The 25,762-nt window shown below is 38.3% G+C and overlaps 1 protein-coding gene across 3 annotated transcripts in view; it reads left to right on the plus strand.

Annotated features, from left to right (window-relative positions):
• The window catches only part of nr3c2 (nuclear receptor subfamily 3, group C, member 2), a 78,905-nt gene that overhangs the window by 26,712 nt on the left and 26,431 nt on the right, over nucleotides 1–25,762 (plus strand). For all 3 annotated transcript variants that reach the window (XM_024259679.2, XM_024259680.2, XM_024259682.1), the window contains one exon: nucleotides 19,903–20,030. In XM_024259679.2, coding sequence (XP_024115447.1) covers nucleotides 19,903–20,030 — 128 coding nt within the window. The remainder of the gene's footprint in view (nucleotides 1–19,902; nucleotides 20,031–25,762) is intronic.

Raw genomic sequence — 25,762 nt, forward strand, 5'->3', positions numbered from 1 at the left:
GACTCTAGATCAGTGGAATCGCCTTCTCTAGAGTCATAATTCACACCTCTTCATCTGGAAATCTGATGGACCAGTCTTGAGTTTGGAAGTTGCCAGGAGAACGGTTCATTTTTTGGCTCCAGTCGTCTTTTGATTTGTTGTAAATGTGTTCTTGGTGGTCTTTTAATTATGATTAGGTAAAATCAAAAATGCTGTATCATTTTCTAGAACATAGTTTCTGCACATTGGTAGAAGTTTATCGACAATTTGCCTCTGAGTTGTGGGCAGGACTGGTCTCAGGGAGTAAGCCTGCACTCATTTCCCATCGTCTCTTTGTTTACGCTCCTTCGTGCTAGCCTACAGCCCCTCACACCCCTAACCTAACATTAGCGGTGATACAAACATGGCGAGCAATATCCAAACTATCCCAGATGTACCATTTTGATCCAGATACCAGCTCAGATGAGGAAAACAAAGATCTATTTGTCTGGAAGTTGATGCATCTGAATGGAGCGGATCAGAAAATTTGTGGCTTTCTGATTGCAGTTTGCACGCAACAACTACAGCCATTGAATAAAGAAATAATCAGAACGCTGTTTTTGTCTTAGTTTTTCTTGTGTATGTCCTCTATCACAAGAAAAATGCTAAAAGAACATTTTAAAACACAGAAAGCCCCAATTTTTTATTGGAGTATATCTTGAAGTAGACCATATCACATGGGAAAGTCCTAACAACTTGATGCACTTCTTTTAGTACTCTGCACAATTCTGACTACACCTCCCTAAGGGGCACCACTTTCAAAAAGAGCTACAAACAATACTTTTTTTTTTTTTAGATATTTAAAAAATGCATCCTATAGGTGCCCAAATGATGACACCTGTTAGTTAAACCTTATTTTTTCCATCATCAGATTTGTATTCAATATCATCAGGAAGAGACAGGTACGGAAAGGACATGTGGAGAGTGTTTCTTCTTTTTTCCCTGCACATTGAATGCAGCTCAAAAAAGTGACTCCTTATCCTGGGAGAGAGAGAGAGAGAGAGAGCGTGTCAACGGCGCAGACAATCTTGGCGGGGAGGACGGAGCTCGCACAAGAGTGTAAAGATTCGTTCCAGAATCAATGCGGCCCACAAATATTTGATTTTCCAAAACGATGAAGCTCCCATTGACAGACACCACACAGACGCACACAAACTCCTCCACAGACCGGACTTTTATTATGCAGAAGGCTTCAATTAAAAAGCCTCGGATGTTTCATTCATCCAGCACTGAAGATTTTTTTTTTTGCAAATAAGAATAAAGCAGTGTGTTCTAATCCTTATCTTTCGTGATGGCTGATGATGGCCAATCAATCCATTCTACCTACTATGTACTGCAGTAAAGAGCCCAGGGTTAAGTGCACAAGTCTAGAGCATGTAAACAGTGTTTCTTAAACTCTGAAATACACATCTAATGGGGGAAAAAACGTTTTTTTTTTTTTATAAAAAATATAATAACCTCCAGTATTGTCCCCATCATTTCATTGATTGAATTTGTGCTTGTACCAATAAAACGTGGCTCTCCACTCTATAACTTAATGTATCTATACCGCTTACATACTGCTTTTTTTTGCCCTCTTTTGAAAATGCATACAAGAATATTTTCAGATAACCGGGATGTATTAGTCAGTAAGCCTGAGTAAATGATTAGATATTATTGCTTTTTCGATTCCTTGAGGCCGCCTTCATTATGTCTAATTGGATTGAACGGTGCCCACTCATTGGCCCACATTTCTACATTTACATCGCATTTAAGGCGCTTAATCTGAATGGCACTGATATCATAAAACTGACATTTAAGCTCCCAAATCCGTAGGACGACGCAAGGGTTTTGGAGAGAAGTTGAAGAAAGACGAAGGGGGAAGAGGCGGAGAGGAAGCAGAAGAGGGTGAGGATGAAGAAGGAATAAACCAGTTAGACAGAGACAGGGAAGCAGGATGACAGTGCAGGGCTTTTGTTCAAGCGCTGACTGGTTGTCAGTTGCAGTGTAACGTTTTTATCAAAACGATCTTCACTGCAGTCTGACAGGCAGGTTCCAATGAAGCTTTCACACTCCACATCAGAAGTTTGAGGATTTTGGAAAAAAGGATTCTTTACCAAACTTTGGTATTTGTTCACAATATATTTTTTTGATAGACATACCATGTTCTAGTACATTACAGAAAAGCTTTTCTGGTTTTAATTCCTTATCTGAGAACGGTACTGCCTCTTAATGATAGTGTGAACTCTCCTTGTTTATATCAATCAGAAGACGAATAATTCCATATGAACATTTGATTTGGTTCAAAATCCTGATGAGAAAGAGACGATCCAGCTCAGAGTTTTGCCATTATCACACCAAACAAACAAAAATCATTTAATGGCAACGTTAGCATTTGCAAATTCAAAAGCAACAACAGATGATACAAAAAAAAGTTTTCAAAGTTCATATTGTTTTTCTGATAGCACATATTTATAGTATTGTAGGCTAATAACTCAAAGTTAATTGATTTGATGTGATATTTGGTCTTGATGTTTGGTCCACGACTCACAAACAACAAAAGACAGAACATTACAAAAAACGTTGATATTGTGGTATTTACTAGTATCATAATCTGGAAACTGCAGTCTTTAAAAATCCAATCTTATCATCTTTTGATACATTTCAAAAGCGTTCCCAGTGATCTTTTCATTATGATTATGGCATTTTTAGCCAAAATCGAATAATTTTTATGTGTCTTCAAGGACATAGTTTCTGCAGAGCAGCAGTAGTTTATTAGAAATTCAGCTCTGAGCTGTGGGCGGAACCACTGGATTGGAGCAGATAGCCTGTGCCCCACCCCCAGAGTATGTTCTATGCCACAAATAAAATCTTTTTCAAGCTACATTTTTTGTTAGCTCCTGATTCACAACAGTTTGAATAAAGAAATACTCAGAAATGCACTTTTAATTAATTTAATGATTTGTTTTATGTAAAAAACACAATTTTCATTGAAGTGGGTCTTTAAAATAGAATTTTCAGTCTTGTGTTCCTGCGTTCTAAGGTGTTCTATTTTAATCTATTACTCAAATAAAGAACTTGTTCTCAAGTAAACTGACCTGATCATCTGCACAAGGTCAGTTTTCATTTTACAGTCAAGAATTCTGATTATTTTTATTTTGAGCTAATTTTTAATGGGGTAAGTTTGAACACAATAACCTAAACATGAAGATTGTACATATATCATCTTTTGTACCATCCCTGGCAAAGAACTAGGATAAAGGGAAAGTACCCTCCCTTTGGTCATTAGGTAATGAAAAGGTTTAAACATCAAAGTTAGTTAATGATGTGAACTGGTAAAATTATTATTTTTTTAAGCTTTTAGGACCATTTGTCTATATAATGTACACAATTATTTTTAATGTAGTAAAGCCTTTTAGAGTTGTTTATTGCATTCATCCTTGTTTTATGTTTCAGGAGATAAATGCAAAAAAAACCATATTTCACTTTTGGGACAAATCTTTGCATTTTTAATCTGTTTATCCAGTTGTCTTTGAACAATTACATTGTATAATCAATTTATTTAAAAACCTTTTTGTTATCTGGAATTACCATTAAAACATTTTACTGGTATGATTATTTTTTAAACAAATTAATCTGATTTTTTTAAAAATCCTTTGATCTTCTTCATTTTACTTGTAAAAGAGACTTAATGTTTAAATAAAAAAGTTGAAGAAAACGTACTGCCACTTTGGTGAAAAGGAAAGTTTCTGATTTAAAAAGCAGGTAGTTTTCAAGAGATCACTATTATTTTAAGCAATAAAAGAGACAAATAGTCACTAAATATTCTTGGCTATGCCCAGAAAAGTACAATAACTGGTGTAACAAGAGCAGCTTTATCTAGTTTTAAACAATGCATGTGAGAGAGTCCTGGTTGCACATGTCCTCACAGTGCTTCCGAAAGCTCTGATGAAACTTCACAACAACATTCGCTTTATTCTGCGCTTCGGCAAATCTGTAGCCGTATTAAGCCTATTTATAGCATTACCTGGCTGTGAACAGAAGTGCAACAGATTACTACACAAATGTCCATCTGGACATAAATATGCAGTATATGAACTCAAAGCTATTTCACAGACAAAATGTGTTGTCGACTACCTTTTTTTTGTTGCATAAACTCATGTACAGATGACAGAACAGAACAGGGACTTCCTGCATTGAAGTTTTCTTTTTTTTAATTGAGTATCTCTATTTTTGTTCATCCCTCTGATCTAGAATAGCCCCCTTGTTGTATATTTTTTTTAACAGCTGGCAGTTTGATTGCTTCTGTCCACCTTAAATGATCCTGCATATTGTGTCATACGTTTGTTTGGAGATTACTCCCCTAATCTAATTATTGCAGTGCGGCTCTATCTCTCTCTCTCTCTCTCTGAACCCCTGTGAAATGTAAAGCGACTTTCCTGCCTTGTGGAAAAAGAGAAGGAAGAACAGAGTGGATAGATAAATTAAAGAGAAGAACAGAAAGTAGAACCAAAAAGAGAAAGCTGATGTGGGAGAAAAAAAAGGGAGAGGAAACGAGCAAAAGGGAAAGAAACCACTGAGGGATTCTGGGGCTGTGTGTGTGTTCATGTGTGAGAAAGAAAAAAGACAAAGGAGAAAAAAAGGAGAAGGGAAAGTCACAAACAAAGCCAAAGTTACCTTTGCAAATCCACTGACCTTGTGCGCTTCACATTAACCTTCCTCTCTTAGCAAATTACTCTGCGTCACTCACGCTCTGCTGTTTCCAACCCTGCCAACTGATTTCAGTGGACCAGAACCAGGGAAATTGAATCTCTTGTTAGGCCAAAGGCAGAGGAAATTTATACTTATGTTGCACACACAGCAAAGACCTGAACTAGCTTATGTTGATTGTTAGCCCATAGTTATCTCTCTGGACAGATTTGCTGTGACTGGAAGAGCTCCGTAGAGCACAAGTGTGGGATGAATAAACTCCTCTTGTGGTTCTTTCTCTTCTTCCTCCTGGATCAAGTTACAAATTCACACAAGGAGAATGGGACCTGTAAACAAATAGGACATTTTGACTACTTAAAACTGTGCAGCATGCATAAAGTATTTGCTTAAAATTATAATTTAAAGAAAAAAAATCAATCATAATGTTTAACCCAAATAAAGTTATTAAAAAAATGAATTGTTTTTAACTTTATTTAAGAGAAAAGACACAAACTGCTCACATTAGAGGATCTTTCATCTATTTTTCAACAAAGTGTCTGTCTTCAACACACACTTTTAATCCACTTAAGTTTTTGGAAGTTGCTCAGTGGGAAGTAAAGATTACAAGAATATATTTTTTTTAAGTGAGAGAAGCCATGAGGGAGTAGATAGTCTCTGACAAAACAGCTGAGGAGGCAGGATTGTTTACAGAGGAGCTGCAAAAGCAATAGCCAGGGTAAAGACCTCTCAAAGACGTGCCTGCCTTAGACAAAAAAAAAAAAAGAAAAAAAGAAGGCACATTGGGTTTGAAGTTAATTTGTGGGGCAATACTAGTGAGCTTAAACTATATTTCTTAACCATTCTTGGAAGATATTTCAGACCTTCAACACTTTTCCAAAAGTTAACTGTATTTTTAAAGAAAAAGAATCTGTCAATGAAGACATTTTTCCCAATAAAGGGTTAAAGAAGAAGGTCTGAAATTGAACGATGGGTTGCAGCTCTTGGAAAATCCTGAAACAAATATCGTTACGCAATGTTGTTTAGAAAGTCTGCAGGAGAAGCTGGAAAGGCATCATGACTTAGTAACTGTAAACACACAGGAACCTCGAAAAAGTAACTGATAGTGTTGACTGCTTCTTTTCATGGAAATGTTTCTGCAGCTCAGGGGCTTTCTAGATGGATTTCATGTCCGGTAAAGACTTTCTTTGTATTTTAACAGCCATTTATTTAAGGGTTTTACTAAAGTAAGGGAGCAACTTTGAAAATAATAAAACATGGATGCAAATTAGGACTTTTGTGAGTTTATCATTTTATACTACTTCATTTGGTGTGTAGAAAGATGTGTTATAAATGCATGTTTTTGGCTTAAATCCTATAAGACCGGTGTTAAAGGCTGCACTGGTGGGCCCTGGAAGTGCAACAAAGTCCTTAAAAAAAGGAGAAAATAATTGTTAAGGAAACGAAACCTAATATGCAGCCACTATCTCTCACGATCTAAGTATCTCCTTCCTGTTAAATTATTGCTATGTCCAAATTCTCTCACTTCTCCCTAACCCAATGATAGAGCTAGAACATTTTAAATGGAGTGGCGGGAATGGGGCAGAAGACTTTGCAAGGGCGGGAAACGAAAAGAGCAGAGTGAAAGACCGTCATACACAAACTAAATAAATTGAGGGGATCAAGGTTTTATTTAAAGTTCTTAAATAAGCTTATGTTGGGGATTTCTTAATCTTTGTCAATAATGATGCTAATATTGACTGAAAAATTGGGGGCAACTTGTGGGGGGAAAGCTTTTTGCCGCCCCCTTAACAGCTCTGCCCCTGCCCTAACCCCTAAAAGACTACATACTGTAGTGAAGGACTTTGTAGTGCCCTGGAGTTTAATGCAAATCGTGCAAATGCTCGCTCCTTTTTTAGATGGCAAATATGGCATCACCCTTTTGCTAAAATGAAAAACCTAATCCCGGGCTCACACTGATAAAGTCCGGCTCCGGTGCAGACACCGGAGTCTTTACGTAACTTGAAAAGTGTGAGAGGAACTCACACTGCTTCCTGTCTGGTTTCTGCGCCACTCCATATCCTTTTCATTGGCTCAAAGTTTTTGCAGGACGGCAAAGTCAAGCTGGAGGACTTTTTGTGAAGTTGCGGCTATGAACGACCTAAACCGGAAATCATGTCAGCGAGTGTAAAGTCCATCGTGTACATTTTTCAAATGACAAATTGTTCAAACAGAATGCATTATGGTCTATATTTGCCTATCTAGTGAACATCAATGCACACTAGTTTTTCTGCAAAGACTTCTGGGAAATTTCCAGGGCACTTGATTTTGTGATTTTAGATTTGGACACCTGTACAAAATAGCAAACATGCACTATAGTGAATAGTAAGGAATTTCATAAACAAGTAAAAACAAATGCAGTGGAATTGCTGTTGTATCTGGCTCATTAAAAAAAAAAAAAAAACGTTAACAAATAGTGGGAAAAGATCCTTTCAAAATATTTGTGGCCAGTTTAAACAAAATTAATAAATTAACTAAACAAAATTTTTGTGACTAAATATTTTTTCTTAATTACAAAATACTTTGACAACCAACATATTAGTTAACTACAACCCCAAGAACCTTTGATATTGAAAAATTGCACGATTTTGATTTTAAACACATTGATTTAAGGTTTTAAAATTTAAAGGCCAAAGCTACATATGTGCAGTTTAATATGTAAGAATTCATATTAGTGTTATCGATATACTAAGCTTTTATCTAAAAGAACAAACATCTTATTTAGCATAGCTGTGATGACCTCTTTTGTCATGTAAGGTCTTATAAAACATCAATGAATAGAATAACACGTAATGTTAGTGCAAACAAGTTTTAGTCACTGATTTGTGTTGAGTGCTTTCTTAAGCAGTCAATTACTCTCTCAGATGAAGAAATAAATTATGTTCTATTTCCTTTTTGCAAAGACCCTCTTTAGCACTGACCATGTGATGCAGAACAGTGACTTAATAAAAAAAAAAAAAAAGTTGAGCTACAAGCTGCTTCTCTGCTGCACAAATAGGAACTCCTTTGTTTGCTGTAAATCCCCACGGCCTTCTGTCAAGAGCTCAGTAGGCTGTTGGAGTCTAAACTGTTGCTCACAAAACTGCATTTTCAGTTATTTTTAGAAATCAAGGACACGTGAGTGGACAATGTCTTTAAAAAATTAATCAAATTTAATTTTATTTATTTAAAATCTTACAAAAAATATACATATTTGCATGCATCCTTAACGCTTTCCTGAAAATAAATGTTGTATTGCTTCTGCCGTTCTTTACTTGACACTTTTCTCCGGTTCTTTAACATTTATCCAACACCCCATGTATCAAGCGATTCTTGCCAATCATGAAGGATGGATTTAATGACAATTTATAAACGAAATTAATCTTAAGCGAAGATTAATTGCTGTAAAATATGAATCCTAAATGCCATGAAGAAACAATCACGATGGGCTGTTTTACAGTAAACATGTGAGAAAAAAAAATAAATCTTATTAAATCTTCTTTTTCAAGGTCCTTCTGATAAATCAACTGCATGTTTGTCATAAGAAGCATCCACATACACACATGTATTTTGGTTTTCATCATTCTATTTTACAACTTATGCTGCTCACCTTCAAATTAAGAGGCTTTGCACTAAATCCAACCAAACACCCCTGGTGTACAGATCTGCATGAATGAACGTTAAGATCAGAGTTTGAAAGATTCTCCAAGTATGAGCTCATGTGTATGCACCTGTATGCGTTTCATCAGGAAAATAAACCATTTGATTTGAATTATTTAGCTTTCATTCCACAACAATGCTGCTTTATTTTATAAAATTCTCAAGATCTCTGTCTGAAACTGATGAAAGTCTTCATTTTACTGTTTAGGAAACAACTTTTTCCTTGATTTGTTAATACTTTAGTTGGTATTTATGTAATAAAAAACAAGTTTCTAACACATTATGTAAGATCCACTTCTCAGTCTACTTGTCAGTGTGACTCATGTTTGTTAAAATCTATCAAATCGAGAGCAAAACAGTGGTGTGTGACTATGACCAACTTTGTCCCTTCTTAAAATCCCACTTCCCAGTGGTCTTTTCAATGATTTTATGATAATTCTCTTTTTAGGCAAAAACAAAAAAACCTTTGTCGTCTTGTGAACATAGTTTGTGCAAAGCAGCAGGAGTTGATTAGTAATTCACATCTGAGTTGTGGCCAGGAAGTTGGTGCATTGTTAGACTGTTCTCTTTTCCCATCATCCCTTTGTTTGCACTCCCGCAAGCTTACTTCCCCCTCACAACCTAACGTGGCAAGAAGAACGGCCAGCAATATTGGAGCTAACCAATTTTGAGTTCAGACGAGGAAAATTAAGATGGACATTGATCTACTTTTCTAAAAGTGGATGCATCAGAACGGAGCAGGGAGCTTATGGATGCTGATTGTGTGTTTCCTCTGCTCCTGATTTACAACCAAACAGAAATTCAGTTTTTAGCTTAATTTTTTTAATATATGTCCTCCATCATGAGAAAAATCCCATAAAAACATGTTAAAAACACCAAAAACACAACAACAATGAGAAGACTTTGTTGGGGTCAGTAAGATTGACCTTTTTTTTTTTTTTTACCCCTCTTTGAGCCGAAAATTGAGCTCTCACATGATATGTACGCCCCGGGTCATGTCCCTGTTTTCAAAACATGCACGTTCCTCTCGCTGACCCACGAGTTACACTTAAAAGGTATAGACATGCCGGAGCCGCTGGCAACACACGGAAGTTTTAGCACGTAAAATGTGAAAATAACAAAGATTCCACTAAAATTATCTTCAAAAATGTTTAGGTAAACTCTGATCTTCACTCACAGGGAACAAAGTTTTGTCTTGAAGTTGAGGATTTGCAGCTGATTTAGCTGACTGTAAAAACAACATGACACAATATAAATCAGTACAACCTGACAGGTTTTTCATTTTGCACAAACTTCTCTCTCTTTTTTTTTTAAAGCCATTTTTTATGCAGGAACCTTATAGCAGCATGTTCCTAAGCAGGTGTTGCATTGTTCATCTGCAGGCCACCTGGGCTCATAATCCTTTGGAGATGAACACCAGCATTATGTGTGTGCCCGTGTGTGTCTGTGCTCTCTCGTGTTTTTTTGCCCTGCGGCTCTCTTTTTCATTCAACACCACATGCATGTTACCCTTCGGCGCTCTAAGGTTCTAAGTCAAAGTGCTCATGTCTGTTCATCAGCAGAACCGGTGCGACCTGCAGGGAGAGTTCATCTATGTGTTCAGCCACTCAGCAGACAGCTTTTTTTCCTTCCAAACAAACCTGAACAGAATAAATGCTTTTCTTACATTTATTTTTACAACATAGTTAACACTGATAGAGTTGGATAGTTGATTGTTTTTTCGTGATGTTCCACCCAACCTGCTCACTCCAACCATCTTTTGATCTACCATAAAAACATTTGCCGTGGTCTTTTAACAACTGACTTTCTTTCTAAATATGAACAGACATTTTTTACAATCATATTTTTGCATTTAAGTTGATGCTAAACTAAGGTGAGATGGTATATTTGACTACAGTACATAAAATAGATATACAGTACGTGCTGCTTTCTCTTGTATAAAGCCAGGTTCATTTTCAGAATAGGTCTAAAGAATAATAATGGACAGAAATAACATTTATCGCACCACAATATTACTAAAATGGATAAAAATACTCAGTGGAATAGCACTTTCTTTAAAAAAAAAAAAAAAAGGTACGTAATTACAACTGATCATTTTCCTCATGCGATTCTGTGGCAAACCCAAATCGTTAAATATCTTTAAAAATATTTGTCATAGGTACTCTACTGTTTTTTATTACTGAGACAAATAATCAATAATCATGTACTTATTTTTTCCTTTGCGCAACTTACCTTAGATTGGACAATTTTTTCAAGATTGTCGGAGAAAAAAAAGCGATTAAGTGTGAAACGGACTTTAGACACAAGAGCGGTTTGGTGTTCCACCTCTGACCCTTCCTACAAGAAACTAATGCTTGAAAAAAGTTCCTAGGTATGAAGGGAAAGTAAATCGACTGGGAGTGAAGTATTATGGGTGGCATTTTGGGTGCATTTTGAGCGAATTTGGTTTGAGAATGTCCCTGTTGCTGTTTAAGAGGTTAATCATGATTATTCCATTTTTATGCGAAATAAATAAAACCATTGGGACCATTGGTGCCACTACCCCATCGTTTTTGCGGAGTAGAGCGTAGCAGGAATCTTGTGTCCCACTCAGCTTAATTTTCAACTAGATATAGTAGTCAATGACTAATTTAACAGTCAATTAGCCGTTACTTTATATTATATGGAGTCAGATTGTAGTAAACTTGAACAAAGTTGTGAACACTCAGCACCAAAAAATGCCCTTTTTTTATATTTGAGTCAGTGAGACCCAAACTTTATCTTTTGTGAAAAATAGTTCCTTGTTTCAGATGCCGACCTTATTTGATTTAATCTAGTTTTAATACCAGAAACTAATGAAGGACAGAGGATGCACAATTTATTAAAAGTTTAATAAACAATAATCCTAATTGTCTTTATTTTGTTAGTTTAAAGCTAATGATGGTTAAGATGTGCGCTTTACATCCACTTTGTATGTGACCCGATTAGTCGACTAATCGCAAATAATATTCTTTGACTAGTAAAATAATCGTTTGTGGCAGCCCTAATTACTACGATGGCATTTTATTGTCTCCTCGTGAATCAGAACAATGAATAAAGAAATTCGAAAAAATGCAATTATAAGCTTCATTTTCTTTACACATGTCCTACATCATGAGAAAAATGCCACAAAAATGAAAAACAAAAACATAATTTGCATGGAAGTGGGTGTTTAAACATCCCTGAATGATTTCTGAACCGGCTTCTGCAGGGGTTTGATTCAGCAGCTCGAGTGTGGTCAGGACTTTAAGCTGAGAATGAGGCTGCTGCCAAACAGGCTCGACAGCAAAGCAGTTCGAGGAGCTGACGCCCTGAATTTGCACTCTGCTGCTAAACACCTGGATTTTAGCCATCCAGAGAGTCGGCTTTGGTGTTTGCGCACGACAAACTTCTCAAAGTTGTGACTTGATATACTGCGGTCATGCAGAACCACTTCAAATCTGTGTATGCATACCATGAACTGGCTTATTCTGCATGACTCAATGCATGCCTTAATGTGTATGTTCGTGTACGTTTTGTGTGCTCACTCCGGACCTCGTGCTCTTCTTCCAAGCCGGTCCTAGCGGAATGGTAAATGATGAGTGGGTGTTGAAGAAGATCACATATGACAGCTAATGCGTAGGGTTCCTGGCAACATGTGTTAGCGCCAGTGTACATTAACCTACATTCACAGTGAGTCCCTTTTGAATCACCGGAGAAAGTGAAAGGTCATCTTTTGAATAAAATATTTTTTGGCACGTTTTGTTGCTCTGGACTCTGGGTTCGTGCATTTTTAAGGGTTCGGTATTTTAAGTTGAACCTTCACCTTAAAATAAATTTGGTTTTTTTTTTTGTTTTTGTCAGACCCTTTCCGTGTGGAGGGAGGTCATCATAAAGTAGTGTCAGATCTGTGCTGACGGTTCCTAGAAAGCAGAGACTAGAAGTAAGGAGTATGAAGAGTGGAGGTGGTTCAGGTCAGGGCTGATCCTTTAAAGATAATCTTCCTGTCTAGGGATTTGTTTTTCTCATTTGTCCTAGGGCCTCTAAGCTGACTTTGGAGGTCACTTCCTGTCCATTCAGTGAAACCCAAATCTGCCTATTGGTAAATTTGTAAAGTGCCGGGTTTTGTGTGAAGATGGTGGGAGAGAGGAGAGCTGAGCTGTAAACAAAGCTAAAGGATGAGCAGCAGCGAAGTTCAGGTCAGGAGTTCATTCATACAAGCCAAAGGATTTGGTCTGTAATCAGAATACTTTTGGAGAGCAGAGCTTGGTTCATAAATGGCGCCTAAAGAGGAAGGACTTTCCTATGTGCCTTCAGCTGGATTTAAAACCAGCTTTTCTGCTGAAATTACACAAAACTGTGCACTTTTTTATGTTTTATTTTTTGGATGATCCTTCACATGTTAACCATTTTCAGTTAATCTCTGGCCCATTGTTTGAAGTCATTCTCCGCTTCCCTTGTCTGAAAATGACCTGCTTTCTGACATTGCATTTCCCAGCATGTCAGTTGTGTTTACAGCTGTTTTGTGTTGGGCTCTGTTTCCAGACATGATGAACTTCAGAGAAAAAAAAAAAAAAAAAAATTAGCAGACAAGAAATGTCGGGTCTTTGAAGAAGCTAAAGCGGTTGCTCAGCTTTATCACAGCAAGTACAAAGCTGCAGAGTAGAAAAACAATGGCTTTATAATGCTGCTCTACATCAGTCACCATGAAGGAAATTTCAAAAATTAACTAAGTGTATGTAAAACAAAGTGTGTTTAGAGCAGTATCTTAAAATATTACTTAAATATAGTTTTTTTAAGTATATGTCTTTTTTTATATTTTCCTGACAATTTTATTGAAACTTGTATGTTATCGTCTTTTACTTTTGGTGTTGTTTTTAATTAATATATACATACGATAGATAGATAGATAGATAGATAGATAGATAGATAGATAGATAGATAGATAGATAGATAGATAGATAGATAGATAGATAGATAGTAAAACAATGTGCAAATATTTTATTACAATATATACAGTATATGCATATACAGTATATATATGCTGTTTATGTATTTTAAATTAAATATATATATATAAAACAAATATATAAAAATAAATTGAAAGGGTTAGTAGTGTACCTGGAGCCTAGAGACTGCCCTGGAAGTCACCCAAAGGAATGCCGTGATGTTGTGCAAGAACATAAATATTTCCCCACTCAACTTTTAAACATGCTCTTCAAAGTAACGTATTCAATTTATGTGTAAGATTAGGTCATTGGCGCCACACAGAAACGATAAACTGAGTGTCCGGAAGCGCCCTGAGCCCTGATTTCGCTCTGCATGGACGAAGCTGGTCCTTGTGTCCTTGACAGGCCCGACCAACAGGAGGTTCCATTCATGATAATCCGACCCCACCTGATAATAACAGCCCACCACAACTCCCAAAGATTTGAGTCTATGTGCTCAGGCACTTTGCCAAAGAATTTCAGGTGATCATTTTCCTTTGCTGTGAGTGAATGGAGGGGATTTTGGCGAGGTTAAAACGGTAAACGCCTCAAGCTTGTTAAGACCGGATGGGTTACGCTTCTGCTGGGGATCCACAGTGTCTGTCGGGTTTCTGATTGTTCAGCTGCAGCTGTCGGAAAGGTCAAATACCTGCAAAGAGTTTCAGAGGAGTGCTCACAGAAGTGTAGGGAGCTACAGCTTTCAGACGTCTTGTGCACAAACTGGATACCGCGGTGATGGAAGTGATACTGCGAGCCTGTATCCGTTCGTGGAGCGGAGCAGCAGGAGCTCCTTGAAGAGGCCTTAGTGTTTGTGTGTTTCTGGGACTTGTCTCATTTCTTTGTTTACAGTCCAAACAATTGGTGTGTATGGGGGAATGTAAGTCGCGATGTGCGACTGTGAGAAAGGTCACCTATAGGCTGCAGCTTTTAGAGGAGTATCGAGTTTGCAGCGTTGAATTTGAACCAAGGAGCATTAGCAACCTAAAAATGCAAAAAAAAGCACTTTTCTAATGTCTTTGTCTTCTGTGATTTAATTCAAAAACCACATCCCCCCCAAAAAGATGCCTCAAGCACTTTGATACCGCTAGCTTCTTATACACGACAAGAAAAGTAAAATTTGTAAAATCTTTGTAATTTTTTTTGTAAATGCTACTTCAGATTAAACTGTAACCTTAACATGAGTGTAACACAAGCCAGCCAAAGAGGAAATCTCATATTTCTGTATGCTCAGGTGCTCTGCCCAACGTCAGGGTCACCTTCACCAGAGGGAAAAATAAATCCTGGGTGGCTCTCTAACACCACCCATAAGACCGCTCTCCCTTCAAGAGGTTGGCCGATGGGTGTCAGCCCCACGTTTGCCTTATCTTCTTATGCTTATGTAAGCCATGGCTGTCACCTCTAACATATATGAACCCATTAAAAAAAGTCACATTTTGTGAATATTCTTTGAAACAAAATATGAGGTTTTTCATGTGTTACATAAAAACTGTAGGCTAGACTGGCCAGGTACTGTAGTCTGTGTGTTTTTCCTGTTTTTTCAGAGTCAAGTATGCCTCTCTTTCATGAAGGGCAGGTTCATGGAGGCTGTGGCACTTAATCTCAACTATCCCTGTGATAACAGCCCTACAGTGAGCCAGTCGGTGTGTCTGCTCAGACACACACACACACAGATTTATCTTTACAGTGGGTGGGTGGCTCCACAGTGGTGCAAACAAAGTGCTGTGCACTTTTTTTTGCAAGTGTGTGTACATCAGGCAGCGTTACACACATGATGAGGACATTGTCACAACAGAGCTCTCTGTAGTTCAGCCGCTTGTTTACTGACGCTGCCATGCTAATGTACTTGTGAGGGTTAGAGAGTGCATTCCCAACCGTGACAGCTCGCTGTCGTCCATCTCACGCCCGATCATTCACCCATAATGATGTTGTGTTGATAAAGCTATGAAAGGTGGACTTCCTTTTGTGTCTCTTGTTTGTTGTGTTACTCCTAAAGTAAAGTTGTAAAAGCGTTCCCAGTGGCCTTTTAATTATGATTGTGAGGTTTTTAACCCCTCCCAAAAATAACTTGTACCATTTTCTTGAGCATAGTTTCGACAGAGTGGTGGCAGCTCATTAGAAATTCACCATTAGCATGGCGTGAGCCTGCCTTAATTTCCCAGCATGCCTTTGTTTACACTCAGTGTGTTTGAGAGGATCGTCTGGATCGTCAGCAGGACCGGGCGGCTGGGGGCAGGGAAAGGCGCTTGAGATTAAGGCAAACACTGAGCTGCAGAGCAAAACTACCCAACATGCACCGCAATCCTACTGTCTCCTGCTAGCTTGCAGTCCCTCACAACCCCAAGCTAATATTACTGGTGCAACAAAAATGGCGAGCAATATTGGGGCTATCCAGTCGTACAGTTTTGAGTCAGATGCCAGCTTGAATCAAGGAAACGAAGACGCACATGGATCTAGTCGTCTACATGTGAATGCATCAGAATGGAGCGGAGCAGGGAGCCTGTGGCCCACCGATTGTAGTTTGTAGCTAACAGCTGCAAGCTTTTACAAACAAAATTTTTGTTTCATCTGCTCCTAATTCACCATAATTTGAATTAAGAAAAATTCAGAAATCCTGTTTTTAATCTTAATTTTTTTAAATAAATTTCCTCCATCTTTAGAAAAATCCCACAAGAGCATGTTCAAAACACAATTTTCATTGGAGTGAGTCTTAATAGCTCAAAAGAATTGAGAGAGCCAACAAAGTATTATAAAGGGCAAAAAGCGCTGTGATCATCAAAATAGTTTGACTGTAGTAAATCGCTGCCTTAAACGACTTCTTTTTTGGACGTTTGCGATTTAAATAAACTTCTGCAGCTAAAAGGGAGCACAGCTATTAAAACCATTTGAAGAATGCTCCCAGTGTGACTTCTGTGTGCAAAAAAAAAAAAAAAAGCAGCTTGAGCTCAAACATCTGTCCAGTGTTTTGGACCTCCCCTATAATCCGGGCCTTGCTTGTTTTCAACATCTCTTTTCCATTGGTAACCTGATTAATGGAATCTAATCGAATGAGCAACAAAAGGGGGGAGGCGACGTATATTAGCCGGAGATGCCAACCTCGTCTTGTGAATCTCGAATCAGTCCTTGTGTCCTCATCTGTGCCCTCATGGGAAATAAACAGTAACTAAATCAGTCGTGAGCTTTGTGTGTGTTGTGTTTTAAAGATGAAAGGGCTTCAAAACAATGAAAGTGCTGCCCTGGGGTTTCTGTCGAAAAAAAAAAAGAAAGAAAACCCAACTGAAGCAAAGAATGAGACCTTTGATCTGTTCAGTCGGTCCCAATGAGTGAAGCTGAGCCTGTACAAAGAGCTAGAAGAGACAGGGGTCAAGAAATAAGAAGTCACAGATATAGCTTAGACACAACAGAACTTTTTTTGCATAGATTTAGTGGTGTGAGTACAGTAGAGGCACGTCTCTAAAGAACATCTCTAATTAGCCAGTGTAATCTTGGTAAATGTGCTTGTTTTGAGGCTTTGTATTGCATAATGAGCACCACTGAGATAAGATTTTTGCAGGAACTAACAATTCCATCTACAAAACCGTTTTGAAAAAAACAGAAAGTTTGATTTGGTCGGTTACTTGCTGCTGCTGCTGCACAGTCTCTGCAGCCCGGCCTGTCTGCTTTGATTTCATAAAGCGAGCGAGTGACCTATATACTTCTCTGAGGGAGGGGAAGTCACCTTGCTAGGTTGACCAGCAGGCAAGCATGCTGGCATGCAGCAGTGAGGTTTTCATGTGCGGCAGCGTTCAAAGAGGGCTGACCAGCAGCTCGATATTAGAAGCATACTTTAGGAGGACCTCTTGTTTGCTGCTCGTGTCGTTCTTGGCCGGGAAAACCTTCTGGGGCCTGTTTCTCTTGGCTGCCGCTGTCTTCTTTTTAACACCGCTTGATGATGGAGTGAAAAAGCCAAGCTATGGAGGAGTATCTCTGTGTGTTAACACACTGAAAAATGCGTCTTGACGTGAACTGGATTTGCACACATGCACACTCTCAGTCACTCAGCTGGAGCCATGGGGCCCAGTGCCAGAAGTATCAAGTCAGACAAACACCTCACCAGAGACTCCTCTAAGCGTCCTAACAAATTGAATGTGTGTGTAGATGGACAAGAGGGAATTAGATCAGTGGTCCTGATTGTATCTGAGTGTGCTGTTGCTGTACCCCTTTCCAGCTAGTTCCCCCAGAGGAAATGTGTGTGCAGAGGAGAGAGACGGAGAGAGGAGGAGGACAGAGAGCTTGGCAGCTGGTTTGATGAAGGATGTACTGAGAATGTTAAGCAGACAATCACCTTGCATGTTATTGATTGAGATGGAAGAGAGGTAATTAGCACAGAAAAGAAGGGGAAGCTGAGGCCACTTTTAATGTTTTGATACAAGCTGTTCCCTCTGTGTACCCATCCACATGTTGTGCTCTTTGCATGTGTAGTGCATGTGAGGATTACACAGAATGAAAGTTTGCAGACAGTGCAAACTTTAGAGCTTTCTAGGATTTTAATGAAACCCACCAATCATTTTAATCTGAGAAGCTTTTTTTGCTAACTGATAAAGTTAATATTGTCATTTCATGGCTTTATTTTTAATCCTGTAACATAGAATGCAACTTTTTCCATTATCTCAGTTGTAGGATTTTTCTAATGGACATATAAGAAAATTAAACTAAATTTGTATTTCTGACTGTTTCTTTATTCAAATCACTGTGAATCAGAAGCGGATGATAAAATGCTGTTGCAAAAAGCTTGTAGTTGTGACGTAAGTTCTACAATCAGTAGGCGACAAGCTTCCTGCTCCACTACTTTCTGATGCAGACAAATAGATCCATGAACGTCTTCATTTTCCTTGTCTGAGCTGGAATCTGGATCAAAAATGTACGGCTGGATAGCTCCAATATTTCTTGCCATTTTTGTTGCACCCCCAAATGTTAGGTTGGAGTTGTGAGGAGCTGTAAGTTTGTGGGAGAGAGTGTAAACAAAAATTCTTACTGTGTTCATTCCGGGAATGTGATACTCGTTCAAGAACGCGCTAAAAGCGGTACTGTGAAGTGTTGCATATCTACACGAGGTTGCTTTTCGCCACGTCAGAATCCACTGGAATTACATTAAAGTCCCCCTCCGAACATCTATTGATCTATTGTAAAAGCGTCATAATATTGATTATGCTGTTTTTAGCCAAATTCGTAAACCTGAGTTGTTTTTTTAGGAAAAAGTTTCTGCAGAGTGGCAGTAATTAATCAGAGATTCACCTCTGAGTTGTGAGCGGGACTGTCGACCCAGAGTAACCCCACCCCTACTTCCCATCATCCATCTCTTTACACTCTCCCCTGTTAGCTTACAGTTCTTCACACCCCCAACCAAACATTGGGCGCAACAAAAATGGTGAGTAATATTGAAGCTATCCAGCCGTACAGTTATGAGCTAGACGAGAAAAAGAAAGATATACACAGAACTTGTTGTCTACAAATGGATGCGTTGGAATAGAGTGGAGCAGGGAGCATCTGACTTGTCGTCTTTACTTCTATGTAACAGCTACAAGAAATGCCATTTTAATCTTTATTTTCTTTGCATATGTCTTCCATCATGAGAAAAATACTTCAATAACATGTTTGAAATGGAAAAAAAATGGAATGGGTCTTTACATACATGGTTGAGGAGTTACAGAAATCAACAGAATGTCAACACTGAAACTAAAGCTTTGGTGTTAAAGGGTTAATGCATTTCTGATATTTGATCTGACACATTGGTATTTTGTTTTTGTAAAAGATGGTTAACTGTAGTCAAATTGTTTGAAAACTTCCACCTGCTTCATGATACATTAACCAAAGGCAGACCTTTGAGACTAATCTCTGTGATTCAAAGATCTCATTTGCAGGAACTTTTTAACTAATTCTTCCACTTAGCCGTGCATTGGTAAGGACACTGTGTTCATCTGGAGCTTTAATGGCTATATAATTATGAGAATCGGTCAGTGGTGAAAGGTAAATAGTCCAAAGTAACCAAAGCTTTGGAGCAGGTATAAGCAGCAGACTGCTGTCTAACTACAGCATATGTCAGGACTGATTTGTGCATTTGAGACGGTTGATTTTAGGTGTTTTAAGTCTACAATTTAGATAGACCAGGGGTGGGCATAGTCCATACTCTATTCCTTTATCTTCACCCTTTTCATAGACCCTCACAGAGAAGGATGAGCGGTTTTGAGTCTGCACAGATTTGGCATCTTGCTCTCAACTTATTGGATTTAAATAATACGACCCATAAATCTGTCAGTGTCATCTCTGTAAGCATGGTCTACTTGTAAATCAGAGAACTGCAAAGTCTATTGGGAGATATATTTATGGCCTGCGGTTGGGTACTGCTGCTGTCAGTGGATGGTAAAAAAATTAAGTTTCACAATTTGCCTTATGTGGGAAGGGCACAGCGAGGGCTTAATTTGCTGATGCCATTTGTGTTGCTTGTTTATTTTGCTTTTAATGAATGTTTGGTTGAAACCCTATGTGTGTTTGTTTACAGCTCATCACTGAGACAACCTTCCTCAACGGCCAAAGTTTGCCTGGTTTGTGGAGACGAGGCTTCAGGGTGCCACTACGGTGTTGTGACATGTGGGAGCTGCAAAGTCTTCTTCAAAAGAGCTGTGGAAGGTAAAACACAAGATGACAATGCTTTAGGGATTCATTTTATTTCAATGTTTTTTATATTAACGGCTGAAATACACATCAGAGAGCTAATATTAAACAAAATCCTAACTTATAGAATTACAGAATGTAAAGAGTCCATGCTTTCAACAACATATTTATTTTTTTGTTAATTTAAGCTGCTAATTCTGCCTGTTTCAAGTTGTTTAAGGTGTTGCTTCACCCATCACACTCTTTTTTTGCACAATTAATTTCTCAGGGTGCCACGAGGGTCCTGTTAAAAGAGAAAGACATTATGGAAAAGTCTTTAGACGTAGTCTGCATGCATCTTCACCTTCATAAACCCAGAGAGAGTATTTTCCATATGAACGGTTGTCTCAGTGCAGAATGTAAAATATCAAAAAAGATTAAATTTATTAGTTATTAGTTTCAAGCAACATGTTGAACACATCTACAACATACGCAACTTTGAATGTGAATGTGCACATAGTTTTTTTTATGCAGAATACTGTTCAGTTCAAACACTCAAAATACAAAGAAATCCTCCAATGATTTGTTTATTTTTGATAAAAATAAACTGCATCCACTGCTGTATGCTGTAAATGTCATCTGAATGTGATTCTGCTGTCCTTCACTGTCAAAATTCACCTCTTTGGCCTCCAAATAAATCCAGAAAGTCCCTGTGCATGAGCAGCACATGGCACATTTCCATGGTGACTAATTTGATTTTGACCTTAAACATGTTTAATGTAAATATATAACATTAAAACAAAACATTTAGCTAAAAACACACAACAATGAAAGGTATCCATGATTTTTTTTTTTTTAGACCGATGTCTCAAAATGCATATCAATGTTTGTTTCAACCATGTTTCTTTATTGTATATGTTTCTAATCTTTTTTATTGTTTGAAATTTTGAAAAATAAAAAAATAATACATGTTGAATTAACAAAGCAACATATTTAATTGGAATTCCTAAACTTTTGAAAAAAACAAAAATAGATGAAATATAATAAAATAAATTCTTTTGTCTGGTAATTCAATGATACAGTTTTGAGGGAAGTTGGTTTGTGTCTTAAGTGTCAGTAAAGAATAGCACTGTGATAAAAATATATATATATATATATATTTATCATTAAAGAAGGGGTTTGCTTACATCATCCTTGCACAAATTCTCAGAAAACCCCAATATAATGACAATATATTCACCATATATTCATATCTTCCTAAAACACATATAGGCAAATTCAGGTGTTGCATTTTAGTGGAGTGGGAAATCTGAGACAAATGTCATTAAAAGGAAGGAAAAATCCAAAGGTACGTCTCCAGGAGCAGCACTTTACGTTATATTTAGCTTGGGGAAAATCAGCCACAGTCATAATGTGTTTTTCATGTTGTGCCTGTTGCCTGAGGCTTTTGCCTAACTCATTTAGATCAGTGTTTGAATGCAAAACACAGTCTTAAAGCCCCATTGCAGGAGAAAGGAAGAGGAGGGGAAAAAAGTCACAGTTCCTGCTGGCTAGCCTTCAGGTCCTCTGGGTTTTTTTGTCCATTTTGGGGGCACTGGACTCTTTTCCAGTCAAATCAGGCTCCACATTGATGATGTGTGCATTTTTTGTTACAGAGACTCAAAATTAAGATATGTGAATGAAACCATTAAATCGGCCTGAGAGAGTGAGTGCTAACATCTGGGTGATTGCAAGCCTGAACCCACATCAGTGCCGGCTGTCATTCTCAAGAAAATGGCTCATTTGTTGCACTGTGGGGCTTCGCAGTGACCTTTTAGTATTTTTACATACTAGTTTTTTTTAAGTTCCGATTTTTTTTGTTTTTGTTTTTGTGGCGCTTCCTCTCGAGTCCGCCAAACCTCACAACTGCAACCGTGCAAACCATGAAAGAAAACCCCTGCAGGGCTTTGATGTCATCAGTGTTGCATGTGAGCCGTTGCCTTAGATGACCCCTCCACAGCTGCTGCTGTTGCTGCTGCCGCTGAGGTGGAAAAAAAAGGAAAGCAAAAGGGGGGAAACAGTGCGAGAAGGATTTTGCAAAGTGAGGGGACGGTGAAACGGATATGGCGAGCGAGGACGGGACGAAGGACGAATAAAAAGTCAAAGCCCACAGAGAGGCTGAGAGGGAGGAGCTAACAAATAGAGGGAAGGAAAGCCAAGTCAGACCTGAGAGGTGTAAATTGGGACGCGAGGAGACGTTATACTCCTCCTCTCCCCTGTAATCCCCTCTGCTTCTCCTCCTCTTTTCTCTCAAAGTTGCAGAACTTCGACTTGGCAACGCAGATATAAAAGGAGACTGCAGAGAGAGTGGGCATCTGTACAAGGGGAATTATCCAGCCCATGCTTAATTTCTTTTGGCAAGGCCTGCCCCGGGGGACACAACTTTTCATTTGGCTGTAGCTCATTAGAAGACTAACTGGCTCATAGCTCTTTTACTATATAGCTGTTTAGCATTTTACAGTCATCAACAAATCAGATTAAATGCTCAGATTTATTCATTTTTTGTGACGTCAGACAATTTACATCTAAATATGGTTCTTTTTTTTTGTTGTTGTAGATTTTATTTACTTTACTGGACCTGAGGAGAGTTATTTGAAATCCACTTTGTTTTAATTTTTCTTTTTTTTCTTTTTAAATTTAGACCATCTGCTTGGAATAACTAATCGCCAGCTGGGCCTTTCACTGTCCAAATGCGTTCTTCTACAGTCCTACTCAAAAGGACAAATATTCACTCCCCTTAACTTTACTCCACTACCAGAAGGCACTCCCATCTGAACGCTTTATACCCTGAAATTTTTCAATTTTTAAAAAAGAAAAACTTTTAACTGTGAAGGCTAACAGCTGGTAAATAAAAAAGATTCTGTACCAAATATATATTTTTAATTCCATCTGTCTGATCTGTGTAATGTGGTGACCTCATTTAACTCACATTTACCTTCTATTAGTTATTTTTCTGAATGCTTTTGAGGTTTAAAAAAAGAAAAGAAAGGTCAGACTTTCGCAACATTTGATCACTAGAGGGTATGACCTTTTCTTGTTTTTTGCGGGGTGGGGTCCACAGGAGAATTCAAACACTTATGTTTGCGAAGAGACCTGGGTCACATTGTAACAGAAGCTCGCTCCGATTGTTTTTTCAGTTTAGCTGGTATTGTTACTTCTTTTCGCTGTTTCACGTTACAAGTCTTCTAATGTTTCCATAGATGTGCGTGTTTTTTGTCTAGCTGTTGCTGCATTATCAACTTTTTTTTATCTTTAATACTAGAAGGAAGGTTTTTTAAAAGCTAAATTAGTCAACTTATTTTTTGTTTTTTATCTCTAAATTGTACTTTTCATGTAAATTTCCCCTTCACACACCTGCGTGTGAGAAATCTGACACATCCTTCATAGAAACAGTGAGCTGCTTTCTGTAGGCCATTTTCATTCAGCTGGCGCACAATTAAGGTGCATCCGAAGTCCGTCGTTGTTTTGTCTCTGCTTCCCGGTTGCTAAATCATGCAGACGCCCCCGCGGGGGTGTGAGAATTCCTCCTTTGTGTGCCCTTTCTTATGGCGTTAAACTATTGTGAAACCAAAAGAAGAGGAACTGGTAGGACTCCTGGTGGTTAAGACATGCGTATGACAGAAAAAGATCTCCCGTTTCAAAGCAACAATCACTGACACCAAGCTGGGTTTAAATGTTGATGTGCATGGAAAGTTGTGGATAGACTGGTTTATTGTACTATACTATTATTATATATTTCACATTATGCAACAGTTGTAAATTGGCTTTTCTTCTAAACAGCAAGAGCAGATTAGACTAATCCAGGGGTGTCCAAACTTTTTCACTCCAAGGGCCAAATTCTAAATGGGATCCCTGTTTGCTGGCCAAATACATTTTTTTTTTTTTTTGCATTTCATGAAATAGAAGGAGAAAATAAAGAATATGGTTTAACATATTTAATTTGATTCTGTATTCATTAAGGTAACACACATTATTGAGAATAAAAAGTTAGTAACATTTCTCCTTGAAACCTTTTTAAAAGCACCTTTAACATTTTTAATTGAAAAACAAGAGCAAGCTAAAACAAATGTTCTTCCAATAAAAACCAATAAAAATGAGAGACGTGGAGCTGGTCTTTTGACTTTATCCGTTTGCCACTGCTGTTGTTGATCCGTCTTGGCTAGCTGAAAAAGGTAGCTAAAAGCATCAGAAGTGACCGTGAAGGCTCCTCGAAATTTCTAACACAAAAAGAAGCCCAGGGGTGACTTACTTCGGGGCTGTTTCCCCTAGCGGTATAACGGATCAGAAAACTTACGGTTCAGATTGTGCCACTGTTCAGATCATTTTTCGGATCAGTAAAAAGTGAAAAAAAAAACAAACAAAAAAAAACAAGAAGATAAAATCCTAAAACTAACTAACTTTTAAACTAGCTTTTTTTGAAAAAAAAACTATCCTACCCTTGTAAACACACTGCATATAAAAGAAATGAATCAGAAAATTGAGTTGATAACTGTCATATTTGAACGTTCAATATTTTACTGCTGAGCATCATTGTAGGGATGAACAGATGTTATGCTATCCTGTCTTAGCCTTTTGAGCAGCTGTTCTGCTTCAATCCAGCTCTGTGACCGCTACTGGAATGAAATACCACACTGTGGCTGAAGACGCATGATCGGTGGAATTGAATGACTTTATGAAGGATGCTATTGCAGGGCTGGTTAACTGGTCAAGGAGAACTGGAAAACAGGCAGGGTTGTGGCTCTTGACCAACCCTGGCTATGGCTTTGCTCAGGAACCGCTGGATGGTTTAAGTTTGCTGGCTGAGTTCATTTTTAGTCTTTGCCTTTTCTAGACTCTAGATGCAAACCCACAGTCTCCCGGTTTCAGGGTAGAAACTCTGCCATGCGACTTCTAAACTGGTTAAGAAAACTGACTTTCAAAAAAATTCCAGGTTTTTAAATGTCAAGTACACTGCTAACAAAAATTAAAGGAGCACTTTAAAGAAGCACATTAGATACATCAGATCTCAATATGAAGTTGGATATTTAAACAAATAGCGACAGAGCAGTTTTTTAGGAACAAAAGGATGCCAAGTCTTTGAATGGAAATAAAGGTTTCCAGCCTACAGAGGGCTCAGTTGTATAGACACCATACAATCAGAGTGAAATGAAGATGTGGCAGGCTAGTCCATTTTTTCCAAAATTTAATTTCTGCCACACAAAATTGTTTTCAGTATCTTGTGTGGCCCCCACCAGCTTGTATGCATGCTTGACAACGTGCTCCTAATGTGACGACGGATGGTGTCTTGTGGCATTTCCTCCCAGATCTGTGTGAGGGCATCCCTGAGCTGTTGTATAGTCTGAGGAGCAACCTGGCGGCGCCTAATGGACCCAAACATAATGTCCCAGAGATGTTCTATTGGGTTTAAGTCAGGGGATGGTGAAGGCCATTCAATTGTTTCAATTCCTTCATCCTCCAGGTACTGCCTGCATACTCTTGACACGTGAGGCCGGGCATTGTCGTGCATTAGGAGGAAACCAGGACCTACTGCACCAGCGTAGGGTCTGACAATGGGTTCAAGGATTTCATCTGGATACCTTATGGCAGTCAGAGCACCATTTCCTAGGCAGTAGAGGTCTGTGCGTCCCTCCATGGATATGCCTCCCCAGACCATCACTGACCCACCACCAAACCTGTCATGTTGAACCACGTTACAGGCAGCATAACGTTCTCCTTGTCTTCTCCAGACT

Source organism: Oryzias melastigma, linkage group LG1 (assembly GCF_002922805.2).
Source record: "Oryzias melastigma strain HK-1 linkage group LG1, ASM292280v2, whole genome shotgun sequence".
Classification (NCBI taxonomy): Eukaryota; Metazoa; Chordata; class Actinopteri; order Beloniformes; family Adrianichthyidae; genus Oryzias; species Oryzias melastigma.